General features: G+C 36.3%; 2 protein-coding genes and 1 long non-coding RNA gene across 3 annotated transcripts; 1 reads left to right on the plus strand and 2 right to left on the minus strand.

The window, feature by feature from the left end:
- Positions 1-3,017: 3,017 nt before the first annotated feature.
- LOC106396907 (chaperone protein dnaJ 49-like) lies at positions 3,018-4,567 on the minus strand. The gene has a single exon (XM_013837414.3). It carries the CDS (start codon positions 4,376-4,378, stop codon positions 3,296-3,298), a length of 1,083 nt encoding a protein of 360 aa, XP_013692868.2. The 5' UTR covers positions 4,379-4,567; the 3' UTR covers positions 3,018-3,295.
- Positions 4,568-8,324: 3,757 nt separating this feature from the next.
- Positions 8,325-10,440, minus strand: LOC106399837. Its single transcript, XR_001280169.3, has 3 exons — positions 9,825-10,440; positions 9,497-9,587; positions 8,325-9,132 (listed from the first exon to the last, which is right to left on the minus strand). It is a non-coding gene; the product is annotated as an uncharacterized LOC106399837 (long non-coding RNA).
- Positions 10,441-10,615: 175 nt separating this feature from the next.
- LOC106390206 (anthranilate synthase alpha subunit 1, chloroplastic-like) lies at positions 10,616-13,382 on the plus strand. The gene is made up of 8 exons (XM_013830620.2): positions 10,616-10,931; positions 11,205-11,389; positions 11,471-11,666; positions 11,792-11,943; positions 12,016-12,131; positions 12,207-12,453; positions 12,525-12,815; positions 12,883-13,382. The coding sequence occupies exons 1-8, from the start codon at positions 10,742-10,744 to the stop codon at positions 13,291-13,293; spliced, it is 1,788 nt and encodes a 595-aa protein (XP_013686074.2). The 5' UTR covers positions 10,616-10,741; the 3' UTR covers positions 13,294-13,382.
- The last annotated feature ends 161 nt before the right edge of the window (positions 13,383-13,543 follow it).

Genomic DNA, 13,543 nt, shown 5'->3' on the forward strand with positions numbered 1-13,543 from the left:
CCTATTGTACATGAGTATAACTAAACATATAAATACATAAATATAGATATGATATGTTATATTGTGCTATATATTCATACCAGTTTAAAGAAACGTGAGTATGTTTCTTTGCTTTTGTGTAATTAGCGGTATAGTTTATATGCATATGATATGGTATGTATACTAGACGGAAAGTTAGAGAGTGTGTTCTTATCCTAGTCAAAAAAGTGGAAGGTGGTCTCACATTGTAATGCCCACTTACATGCAATTCCCAATGATGTTCCATGCACCAAAACTTTATTATATAGATTAATCAATTAGTAGTAAACAAATGTATCTTTTTATAATCAAGATTATATAAGTTTATGAAGAAATAAAGCTCCATACGACATAAACTTGGCTACTAGTTCTTGGCAATGGGTGTTTTATCTCTAACTCCTAGGTCAATGTCCTTTCTCTATAATTTCTTTGAAGAGTTTCTAAACCACCAAATCTTATAATATAAGAAAATAAATACTAAACGGCAATCTTAAGTAATTTGGATTTCATGTTGGTGGCAATCAAGAAAATAAAATGAGAACTCAGGAAACAAGGCCATGAAATTATGGCACGCTTGAAAATGTAGGGAAAGGAATAGAGACAGAGACCCCCCTACTCTTTACGAAGCTTGGGAAGGTTCCTTTTTGATCTCCTGCTTCCACGTTTGTCGCCGATCCATCCAACATAACTCCCAAAACTTTAATTCCATTCTCTTATTTACAACTTTGTAATCTCATATTTTTCTTTAAATCTCTATAGTTATTCATGCTATAATATTGTTTTGTAATTCGAATATTTAAGATCGAAACTGCTATATTAGTTTTGGCATTTACAATTGCTATATGAATTCAAATTGGGTATATCAACGTCATAGGAACATTTTTTTTATTGAAACATTATCGTTAAATGGTGCATATATAAATGTACATGATAAAGAACGGTGATTCATTACTAGTTTATTACTTTCCAGGATGTAATAAAAAATTTCTCGTGGAGAAGAGCTTACCAGTTACCATATGTTGTTCAAAATGTCACCGACTCAACTGATCACAGTAGTTACTTTATCAGAATTTCAATAATCTTAATTCGATTCATCTATTATTTTCATTAACACGTACGTAGGTAATTATCAGCATCTACGTTTTATGGTGAAGACTTTGAGCAATGAAAATGAAGAGCATATACGTTTATGAGTTTAACGTTCCAAACCCCAAAACACTATCTCGTGAGGATCACCTTAATTAGATACTTAACGAATTAATTGAGCTTTTTTAACTTATAGCAAGATACGAATTCAGAGGAATAGGGTTTTGTTATCACTAGGCCTGGGCATTTTAACCTGGACCCGAAGACCCGAACCGGAACCGACCCAAAAATACCCGACCCGGAACTGGACCGAAAATTTACAAGTACCTTTTGGGTCTAAATTTTTTTTTACCGAAAAAACCGGAACCGAAAAGGAACCGACCCGAATAGATCCGAATCCGAAAAAAACCGACCCGAATAGACCCGATAAGAACCGATTTGTACCCGACTTAAAAACATGTATATCTAAAACTATGATGTTTTTTCTATTTTACATATATTATTTTATGATTTAGTTGAAATATTTTTTGTTAACAATATTTGTTATTATTTTTTAACATTTTTAAAGTAATATAAAGCTTTAAAATGTAAAATTTAGAGTTTTAAAATGTTTTATTTTAATTATTAATAGTTTCATTTAAGTTGTTTTGTAAAATTTTAGATATATATGACAAATATTCAACTAAAGTTGATGGAATTGGGTATATCATGTCCTTTTCAGATCCTAAATACCCGAACCCGACCCGAACCCGATATGGACCCGAAAAATTACAGGTATTTTATGGGTATTTTAATTATAGACCCGGACCCGAGAAGAACCGACCCGAATCCGAACCGAAAATTTCTAAGTACCTATTGGGTCTAAATATTTAGGACCCGAAAAGACCCGAATCCGAAAAGAACCGGCCCGAACCCGACCCGAACGCCCAGGCCTAGTTATAACTGTAAACTTCTTGCGTACGTGTATTCTCATGATCTTGCGTTTTGGGCCCAAGTTTGTTCGAGTAATCTCTCACGTTTCTTAACCACCACACGGTCCACACCTTTCGTCGATTGCCACATATTAAAACAGGACACGGTTCAACAAGAGTTGCCAACAAAACGTTCAATCGATTTCGCGATGTTCTAACTAAGAGAGCAGAGGTTGGATTTTGTAGATTTTGTCAACTTCCTATCGATTTGTAATTTTGTATCTACTGCCTATTGTCCCACACTAGAGTGTCCGATTGAGAAATGTCGCGTCTTCCCGCAGAAGATGAAGGCTCATGAAAACCGGTTTTTGTTCCTATCCAGTTTTGTTCAAAACTATCATCTAACAGTTGCTCTCATCTAAAATAGGTTTTGTCTTCCTTCAGGTAGCCAGCTCATGTGTATGTCCTAATTTTCCATACCTGATCAACTCTTGATTGTGTTAGAAAGGTCGCACCATTGCACCAAATGGAGATGTCCATGTTACAGCAAAGGGTCCCAATAGAACTATAGCCAAAATCGAGCTGTTGCGCTTCACAGTGTGGAAGCAACAATAACAGAGCTCAGTTGAATATTAACGCATCAAGCTACGATGGTCACTCAACAGGGAGAAATAGCTATCAGGTTCTTTACTCACCACCTGACCATATTCATGAGGTTCAAGGAACACTCAGTTACCACTTAACACCTGTGGGGTTTGTGGAACAGAATCGATGACAATATGGATTAATCATTAGTTAATGTAGAGGGAGCACGCAGCATCTCATTCGAACTTCATCAAGCAAATGGCTTATGATCAAGATCTTCGCTGTTATCATACATCAGTTCCTAATTGGTTTCCTATTCTTTGTCGCTTGAAAAGAAACTATTATATACTATCAAATAGACAACTTCAACTCTACAAAATGGGGTTCATAAAATTTCACTTTTTCTACAAGATTCAATTGGAAACGTTTAATGTAATTTTTTTTTTCTTTTTTTGCTACCTTACACATAGGAAATGCAAGGCAGAGCAAAAATAAGTCTTATTCCAAATACACACATAATAATAATGTTTCATAATAAACACCAAGAAACAGTAATCAACGTATATGAAAAGGTTGCGACTTTGGAAATCAAACTCACCTTAAGAGGCATCAACAAAATACTCAAGACGTTAGTAAGTAACATCTACATACCTCAGCATGAATCCAACACACAAGTTTCTTAACTCGGATTGTGTTTACGCAGCAGCAGCAGCTGAATCAAACCTCCTCATCATATCACAATGAGGCGTCTCGCGAACATACCCCCACTGCTGTCTCTGAAGCTCGTACCTACAATTCTGCCCCAGTATAGTCAAGTAATCTCTCTCCACCTGCGCCTCAACCCTCTGCCTCTCGAGGCTGTTTATAGGATACTCCTGCTCGAACTTAGCCGACCTCACAAAGTAATTAACCCCTCTATGCGTGGTGAACTTGTGCTCGTACTGGTACGAAGGAGAGAGCGAGTATATCGGCTGAGGAGACGGCATAAAGTTGAGCAGCAGTATGAACACCACAGGTAGCAACTGGAGGAGGACACGTGGATTGAACCCTGTAGTATCCGAGCCTTGATTAGTAGCCGCTCTGTTACCTCCCCCGAAGTTGAAAGATCGGAACTGAGTCGCGGCGGGTGCCATCCCTCCTCCGCCGAAGAAGCTTCTGAAGATCTCGTCGGCGTCGAACTCGTCGTCGTAGAAGCCGTTGAATCCGCTGTGGTGTGTTCTCCTCGCGGACCTGCGCGTTTGGTAAGAAGGCTCGTCGGAGCCGCTGACGTCGTACTTTCTCCTAGCGTCGTCGTTGGATAAGCACTGGAACGCCTTGGAGACGGACTTGAACGCTTCTTCTGATCCGGGAGCTTTGTTCTTATCGGGGTGGACTTTTAAAGAGAGTTTGCGATACGCTTTCCTCATGTCTTCGACTGAGGAGGTTTTCGCCAATCCGAGAATCTCGTAGTAGTCCTTCTTGGATTTGATCTCCCTCACGATCGCTCGTTGCTCTTCAGTGAAAGACGCGGAGGAGGAGGAGGAGGAGGAGGAGGAGGAGGAGGAGGAGGAGGAGGAGGAGGAGGAAGATCCGCGTTGGCGAAGAGACGGCTTAGGCGCGGTGGATCCAGGCGACGGCGATTGATTGTTCAGATCCGAGAGGAGATCGTCGATCGGGAGAGACGGATCGAGGCGACGAGCTTTCTCGAGGAACTTCAAGGCGCGAGATCGATCCCCAGCTCCCATCGCGTCCTTGCCGATTTTGAGGCATTTCAACGCGTCGTCTTTGTTACCGTCCATATTCAACGGTGAAAAACAACTTCCCGATGAGGTTATCGGGGGAAGACGAGACGAGACGCCTGGGGAATTAGGGTTTCACGCAGCGATCGGAGCTCATCTGAGATTGTGAGGAATCGACTTTTGCTTCCTCTTCCACAGAGCTCTGAAGCCTTTCTAGAGAAGAGAGTTGAAGAATGCTTGACGTTTTATGTATAAGCATGAGAACTTTGTGTCGGTTGAATTACTTAAACAACAATGCGTTTATGTTTACCGTAGGCTAAAGAAAACGCGTGACGTTTCGATATCAAGAAGGGGAATTTATAAAAACGACAAGTAAAAGAAGCCCGCGTGTCGTTTTAGTCTTGAAACCCACTTATGATATGGGCTTGGGCTGAATTTCAAACTTGGACTTGAACATTCACATTTTAAAAACAAAAGTTCGGTGAACTCTCTGCCTACAAATGGTTTCAAGTCTCTCGACAACGGCTCACGTCGTCAGCGGTTGTTCATTGTCGTGGCATTATACTGGGTGGTTATGATACTCTTCCTGCAGCGTGAACCGAGAGACCCACTGGCTGAGGAAATCATTGCAGTTTGATTAGAGAAGTATGTGTAATGTATCTAGGGATCCTTGTTCTGTTGCTCTCCTTGCTTGTGTGTTTGTTCGTACCCATTTGCTTTCACCGATGAAGACACCATGATGATTGGCTTCTGAATGGACGCATCAAATCTCAATAAGAAAACGAAGAGAAATAGCTATAACTTTAGTTTTTGACTTCTACTTTCAAACTTGGCGGGTACTATTATGTTTGTTTTTGTGTTTCTTATCCTCTTGGAGGCTTTATGCGTGTCAGCAAAATGAGAAAACAAAATTATTTTAAAAGTTCTACAGTATTTTTAATATTCTTCAGTTGTTTGTGGAAAATAGTTTTCCTTATAAATTTGTATAGTCAGATGCCGCCATCGGCTGTTATAAAGCACTACAAACAAAAGTGGGTATAAGCAAAAGTGATTAGGAATAATAATAGTAGAATCCCTTATATATTAATCATGGAGTATTCCAACATGTTTTCGTAGTTACGTATCATCACGAAAATAATTCTTAGAATTATTAGAAAAATAAATTGGTCTATATAAACATATAATATGCTTTTTATTGGGCTAACTATCAAATTAATTATAAAGCACTACAAACAAAAGTGGGTATAAGCAAAAGTGATTAGGAATAATAATAGTAGAATCCCTTATATATTAATCAGGGAGCATTCCAACATGTTTGCGTAGCCACGTATCATCACGAAAATAATTCTTAGAATTATTAGAAAAATAAATTGGTCTATATAAACATATAATATGCTTTTTATTGGGTTAACTATCAAATTAATTATAAAGCACTACAAACAAAAGTGGGTATAAGCAAAAGTGATTAGGAATAATAATAGTAGAATCCCTTATATATTAATCATCGAGCATTCCAACATGTTTTCGTAGCCACGTATCATCACGAAAATAATTCTTAGAATTATTAGAAAAATAAATTGGTCTATATAAACATATAATATGCTTTTTATTGGCTAACTATCAAATTAATTAATAGATTAATTAATAGTGTACAAAAGAATATTTTTTCTTTCCTTAAATAAAAGGTACAGAATTACATAATATGGTTAATATATATGACAATAATGATTAATAATACATATTTAATAAAAAAAATTCTAACCTCTCATTTTTTTGTTTAATTTTATGCTATTAAAAGAAATTAAATAATCACATTAAGCATATAATAAAAAAACTAGATTTTTTCTTATATGTTATATTTTGAATTTTGAAAACGACTATAAATTACTAAAAATGGTAAAAGTCTCACATTGAAAATTTTGTGATCAATGGTTTAACTTTTTTTTTTGTTCAAGCAAGATACAAATTATCATATATCATAGGAGTGGGCGTTCGGACACACGTTTGAGTTCGTATCGGATATTTCAGTATAAAGGTATAGAACCCGTTAGAGTATTTCTACACTTCGAGTCGAATTCAGATATTTTATGTTCGGGTTCAGATATTTTGGGTCGGATTTGGATATTTAAATTTTTAAGAAAGAATAAATAAATTATTCATTGTTTTTTTTTTGTATTTAAAATATATTCAAACTTAACTGATTTTCTAATTTTTAAAAGATTAAACTATTAATAGGTTTGGAGATAAGACTTTAAAAATAGAAAGACACTAATTTAGTTGTTGTTTTAAAATTTTAGATGTAACTTTTGTTAAAACAAGAAACAAGAGCTTGATATGTATTTTAAGTGAGTAGCAAATGATTTTGTCAATAATTATATGTATATTATATAATTTTGAGCAATAAAAGCATGATTAACCTCAGTCTCTTAGTCGGGGTTTTTAACTCATGATTTGATATTTTTTATTTTTTTTACACTTTTCGGCTAAAAAACGGCTCTTATATCTCTTATTTAAGAGACGGTTCTTAGCTTTTCTTAGTTAAAATCTAAAAAAAAAAAGCTAAGAACCGTCTCTTAGCCGAAGCTAAGAACTCCAGTTAAGAGACTGGGGTTAATCATGGTCTAAGCATCATTAATATAAATATTTTGAATCAAATAAGAGAAATAAACTAGAAACATAAGGTTAATTATACTTATGTTTGATTATCTTCGGATATCCATTTGGATTCGGATATTACCCGTTTGGATTCACATATTACCCGAACTGGTGAAATAAGTAATTTGTTTTGTTGTTTTAATTAGATGATTTTTAGACCGAGCTGGTGAATATATACTGGACACTAGACAAACATTTATATTTCGAGTCTGCACTTATATTCTATAACAACTTGATATATTAAATTTGAACACTAACATGCTAATATAGTTTGCCAGTGATTTTTTTCAAAATTTTGATTCTTAAATATGTATATGGAGTGAAACTTATTTTTACATATGTCTTTTTTTTAATTGACATTTATGTAATTTACCGAATTCATAAAACAAGTTACAAAAAATTAAACTTAAGTCATATCAATGAAACAAAGACGAGAACGAAAGCACAATTCTATAGAGGTAGAAAATGAAATCACTTATAGAGAGTCAATAGTAAACAAATCGAGAGCAGAAAACCTAATCCCCTTTCGTCATTATACAATCGACGTTACCTATTTAGTTTCGGTGATTTGTGTCAGCCGTAAAACTTAATTTTTTTTTTGTGCATATGAAGTCTTAAAAATAATTAAAATGAGATGTAATACGTTAACTATTCAACAACAATGATATATTTAAGAGACCAACATTTATATTTATCATTTTATAATCGATAAAGATTGTTGTGTTGCAAAATGTTAAAACCATTTAATAAACAAATATTATTATAAAATCATCATGCGCATGCGCACAGATTATCATTTAGTTATAATATATAAACGATGGAGGGTAAAAGTAGTATAACAAAATCACATGCTTTTCATGCCGATGGATTTGATCTTGGTTGGTAGCATATAAAACAACCTTCCAAGTTCCAAATATATACTATTGTTGTTAAGTCGAGAAGAGGTCAAAATTTCTACATCCATAATATTGTACAATTGACACAAGAAACATTGATATCACTATCTGGTAGATAGACACATTTCATTCGTGTATTATTATACTTCCTCCGGATACGAATGTAAGATGTTCTATATTTTTATCTTGTATACAAATGTATGATGTTTTGAGATATAATTAATGCATTTATTTTTAAAATTTAAATATAAATTAAAAAATAAAATTATGAGTGGTGAAACTTTATTGATATAATCAAAAAGTAACAACTAAAATATTGTATTTATTGTTTCTTAATATGTGTGTAAAACCTTAAACATCTTATATTTAAATTCAGAGGGAGTACTAATTAACATTATTATTTAAAGAATAGAATACATATGTTAGGCTATCATTGGTCTGGAAATGAGAATTAATGGAAAGCTTTGTTCAGGTTGCTACTTGCTAGTATGCTACAAAATATTAATATTTTCTATAACTACATGCATAAAGGGAGTGACACATCGTGATTCTTAAACTAATATAACGATGACATCATAGCTTATCTAGTTATGCATGTGTCATTCTAAAGACATGGCCCGGAGGATCGGTCTGGATGGATACGTTGTTATCTTCCATTAATTAATTACCATTTTCGCAAAAATACATATTAATTTAAGACCAGTATGATTTTATGGTCAAATATCTTATATTATAATAAGGTAATCTTTATGATTTAAAAGCAATTAAATACTAATTATAGGTGAGGTGTCTGTCTTTGCCTTATTTTCTCCAAAATAAAAAGATAAGTCCATAAGACCATCTCCAAGAATAGATATGGTCTTAGAGTTCTAAATCATTTTTAATTAAAAATAATCAAATTAAAAATTTTAGATACTTGTTTAGTTTTAACCCCGCCAATGATAGAACCAATTAAAAATTTTCAAAAATTTGAAAACTTGTAGTAATAGATTACTTGCATCACATTCTATAATTAAAAAAACTTATAATTATTGAATTACATAAAATTTAAATTAATTTGACATAAATTACATAAAATTTAAATTAACTTGACATAAAAACATATAACATAGATTGAGAAATCATAAACAAAATTACAATTCAAAAGACAACTGAACACAAAGCTAAAGTAACATGAATACAATTCTCATGTCAATTACATCCTTTCTCCATTAGCTTAACTAGATTCTTCTTGAGTATACACCATCCGTTGTTCATCATCCCCTGTTTTCAACACATAGTCAAACATCAAAGTAGGGTAAGGCCACTTTGAATAAGACTGCCACCAAGCTTTGAGAACAGAGGTGGGGTCTTCTGGTACCACAAATTGAACTCAAACAGGTAACAAATGTTATATAAATATATCCAGAAGTCAGATGAATATATTCATAACTACGACCAATGTATCGTTCAACCAAACTATATCTCAAAATAAAATCATCTGTCCAACCATGATAAACTATAAACCGTGAAACTATAAACTAAAAGACTATACCAAACATTGATCACTTAAGTAAATTTGATGTAGACTGAACAAGCTGCCCTAGTTAACATCTAACAACCAATTTCAAAAGAGAACTGAAGTTACCTGTTTGGGATCTCTTTCAAGATTAGTAATGGACGAGACCATCTTTGTTAGTTAGGTTCTGTTCTCTGGCTTCATGATACGAAAAGTTCACCTGCAAATATTGGTGAGATAAATCAGACACACAAACATCAGAACAGTAATTGAGAAAAATCCTTAAAATAAACCTTTGAAAGAAAAAAACAATCTTTAAAAAGTATGAGGAAAACATATAAACAAGTCTCCAAGAGATGAGAATATACAAAAACAAAACCCAAGAAACCATTTTTAATCAAAAAAACAGAAGCGAAAGTTTAAACAAGAAACAACATATATCAATCGAAATACATACCTCTCTGTACATGCAAGCAGATCAAAGATGGCTGGAACAAAGGACAAAAGTTTTTAATCTCCACTGTCGGAGCTCCAATTGTCCGTGGATTTTGTTCATCGAGTTTGGTGGTGATGGTCCTCAGTCCTCTGGTGCTGGCATGAGCCTGAATGGAAGACCGGAAGAGCCGTCGGAGCAAGAATCAAAGTAGCCGGAGCTCATATAGTTTTACCGGTGGAAGTCGTGAGTTCTCCCGATCCCTTCTCTTGCCTCCACCGTTCTCCACCGTCGCTCTTCTCGTTACCGCTCTCTTCCTTCTTCATGTTCAATCCATCTCCTTCCTCTACCGTCTTCTCCATCAAACTCCATCCTTGGTAATTCACCAATTAGGGTTCCGAATTGAAACGAAGCGAAGGATTGGAATGAGGAAGCGTTGTGGCCTTGTGGGTTTTTTTTTTTTAAAACACTAACAAATGAGAAATTGACACGTTGCAACTTAGATATGGTTCCCAAAAGTTCTATTTTTAAAACCACATCTATCTATTTTTACTCTTTTTAATTTAATTTTCAGCATATAATGAGATAGAACCATGACATAGATACCTCTTAGATACTCCATTGGAGATGGTCTAATGAGTTAGCTTCCCGGCCAGCCACCTTGTCTATAGAATCTTAGCAACAGCGAGACTCGTGCATGCACGTGGACCAGCTAAAAAGGAAAATACAGGTAAGGGGTATTACCGTAAAATACAATTTAATTAGTCACATGGTCATGCCAAGCATAGTCTTTTATAAATAAGCCATCTTCTCGTTATTTCATTCGCCATTCGAATAGAATATTAACAAACTAATTACTCTTTTTAACCGCTCGCTCGCACATCATTTCAACATTCCGGCCGCCGGAGCCAGTGACCACCGCCTTTTCCCCAGCCGTTACGATGTCTTCTTCCTCCATGAATGTGGCGTCGATGCAACCGCTGAGCTTCTCTCGCCGGCTCGCTCCCTCCGCTGCTTCTCACGTACTCTCTTCTTCTGTGACCGTTACTGGCTATTCCCGTAGAAGCTCGCCTTACGCGCCTTCTCTCCGTTCGATTAAATGCGTCTCTGCGCCTCCTGAAGCTTCAATAGGTGAGGCAATGCTCTAAAACAGTTATACTCTTCAGTAAATTTCGATTGATTTTTTTTTTTTGGTAATCAAGTTTTCCCTTCTTTGCCGGAACCTAAACATTTTAAATAGTCGCTCTCGACGCGAATCGAACCCAGGATGGCGGAAGTTAGTTACAGGCCACCCGCAAACTCTTTACCACTAGAGCTGACTTGTTCTGGTCATTTTCGATTGGTTTTGATTGCGAATAGGAATATTCGTTTCGCAGTGTTCTGATACATTTTGTTATTTTGCAGTGACTGATACAAAAAAGCTGGCCGATGCGTCTAAGAGCACGAACCTTATACCAATATACAGCTGCATATTCTCTGATCAGCTCACTCCCGTTCTTGCGTACCGTTGTTTGGTTAAAGAAGATGACCGTGAAGCTCCTAGTTTTCTTTTCGAGTCCGTTGAGCCTGGCTCTCAGATGTCCAGCGTTGTAAGAATAATCTTCTTTTCTTTTTTCTTAAATCAGTTGATATTCTTCAGTTGTTAATTGTTTTTGATTGATCTTTAACAGGGTCGTTATAGCGTTGTTGGGGCTCAGCCTGCGATGGAGATCGTGGCAAAGGAGAATAAAGTTATTGTTATGGATCACAAAAACGGAAGCATGACTGAGGAATACGTTGAGGATCCAATGGAGATCCCGAGGAAAATCTCTGAGTCGTGGAACCCTGATCCTCAACTAGTTCAGGACCTTCCTGATGCGTTCTGTGGTATGTAATCTGTCTTTGTTTTTATTATATTGCGTTTCACTTGCTAGAATATGGAACCTGGAAGAATGCTTTATCTTTTACCTGAAGTGGTGTTTATTGATGTGATTTGCTTTATCATATGATAGGTGGCTGGGTTGGTTTTTTCTCGTACGACACAGTTCGCTACGTCGAAAAAAGGAAACTTCCGTTTTCAAAGGCCCCTGAGGACGATAGGAACTTGCCGGACATGCATCTTGGTCTATATGACGATGTGATTGTATTTGATCACGTGGAGAAGGTAATACTTTTGTTACTATCCTTGTTGTTTGATTAACTGTGGAGTATTCAAATTTGGTTTCCCTTTGTACAGAAAGCATATGTTATCCACTGGATTAGACTAGATGGGAGCGTTCCCTATGATAAGGCATACAGTAATGGAGTGCAGCATTTGGAGACATTGGTGGCTAAGTTACACGATATTGAGCCGTAAGTATCTCTTTGACTTTAGTTAGTTTGTGAGCTTTTTTTTTTGGTTACTAACCTTGAAATTTATTTATTTAGGCCAAAGCTGGCTGCAGGTAACGTGAATCTTCAGACGCGGCAATTTGGGCCAGCGTTGGAAAACTCAAACGTGACACGCGAAGAGTACAAGGAGGCTGTGGTGAATGCTAAAGAACACATACTTGCAGGAGACATATTCCAGATTGTGTTGAGTCAGCGTTTTGAAAAGAGAACATTTGCTGACCCTTTTGAAGTTTATAGAGCTCTAAGAGTTGTGAATCCAAGTCCCTATATGGGTTATTTGCAGGTTTGTAATGGGAGAATAACTTTTCTTGTAAAATTCTGTAATTTTGTTGTTAATGCTCGTCCTGTTATCAGGCTAGAGGATGTATATTGGTAGCATCAAGTCCAGAAATTCTCACCAAAGTAAAGCAGAACAAGATAGTGAATCGGCCATTAGCAGGAACCAGCAGGAGAGGGAAAACAGAGGTTGAAGATAAAAGATTAGAGAAGGAGTTGCTAGAGAATGAGAAGCAATGCGCTGAGCACATCATGCTGGTTGATCTCGGCCGCAACGATGTTGGAAAGGTTGCTAAATACGGTTCGGTGAAAGTGGAGAAGCTCATGAACATCGAACGTTATTCCCATGTTATGCATATAAGCTCCACGGTAAGTGTTTTGGCTCATATTCTCGTTTGAAGTGTTCCTCTGATCATTTTTTAAATTCTATGTTCAGGTGACAGGAGAGTTACAAGACGATTTATCTTGCTGGGACACACTACGTGCGGCTTTACCAGTGGGAACAGTTAGTGGGGCACCAAAGGTAAAAGCCATGGAACTGATCGACGAGCTGGAGCCTACACGGCGTGGACCATACAGTGGCGGGTTTGGTGGAGTCTCCTTTACTGGTGACATGGACATTGCTTTATCCCTTAGGACAATTGTTTTCCCGACAGCGAGTCAATACAATACAATGTACTCTTACAAAGATGCTAACAAACGCCGTGAATGGGTGGCTTATCTTCAAGCTGGAGCTGGTGTGGTAGCGGATAGTGACCCGGAAGACGAGCACCGCGAGTGTCAGAATAAAGCTGCTGGTCTTGCTCGAGCCATCGACTTGGCTGAATCCGCGTTTGTTAAGAAATGAGTTTGCACACTCGAGAACAGAGGCTTTTCTTGAACTTCGAGTCATGTGTATAATAACAGTTACAAGCAGAACAAGCTTTCTTTTCTTTATTTTGTTGAATTTTCATTTAGACTCCATTAATGATGAAGCTCTGAACTAAAAACCTATAAAAAAAAATAGTAGATACGCTTGGCCACACACAAGGTTTAGTTCAATTTTCATAATAATTTCTGGAAGCTTTTGAATGTCTGCAATCCAATAAAGCGTTTAC

This window comes from Brassica napus, chromosome C9, assembly GCF_020379485.1.
Source record: "Brassica napus cultivar Da-Ae chromosome C9, Da-Ae, whole genome shotgun sequence".
NCBI lineage: Eukaryota > Viridiplantae > Streptophyta > Magnoliopsida > Brassicales > Brassicaceae > Brassica > Brassica napus.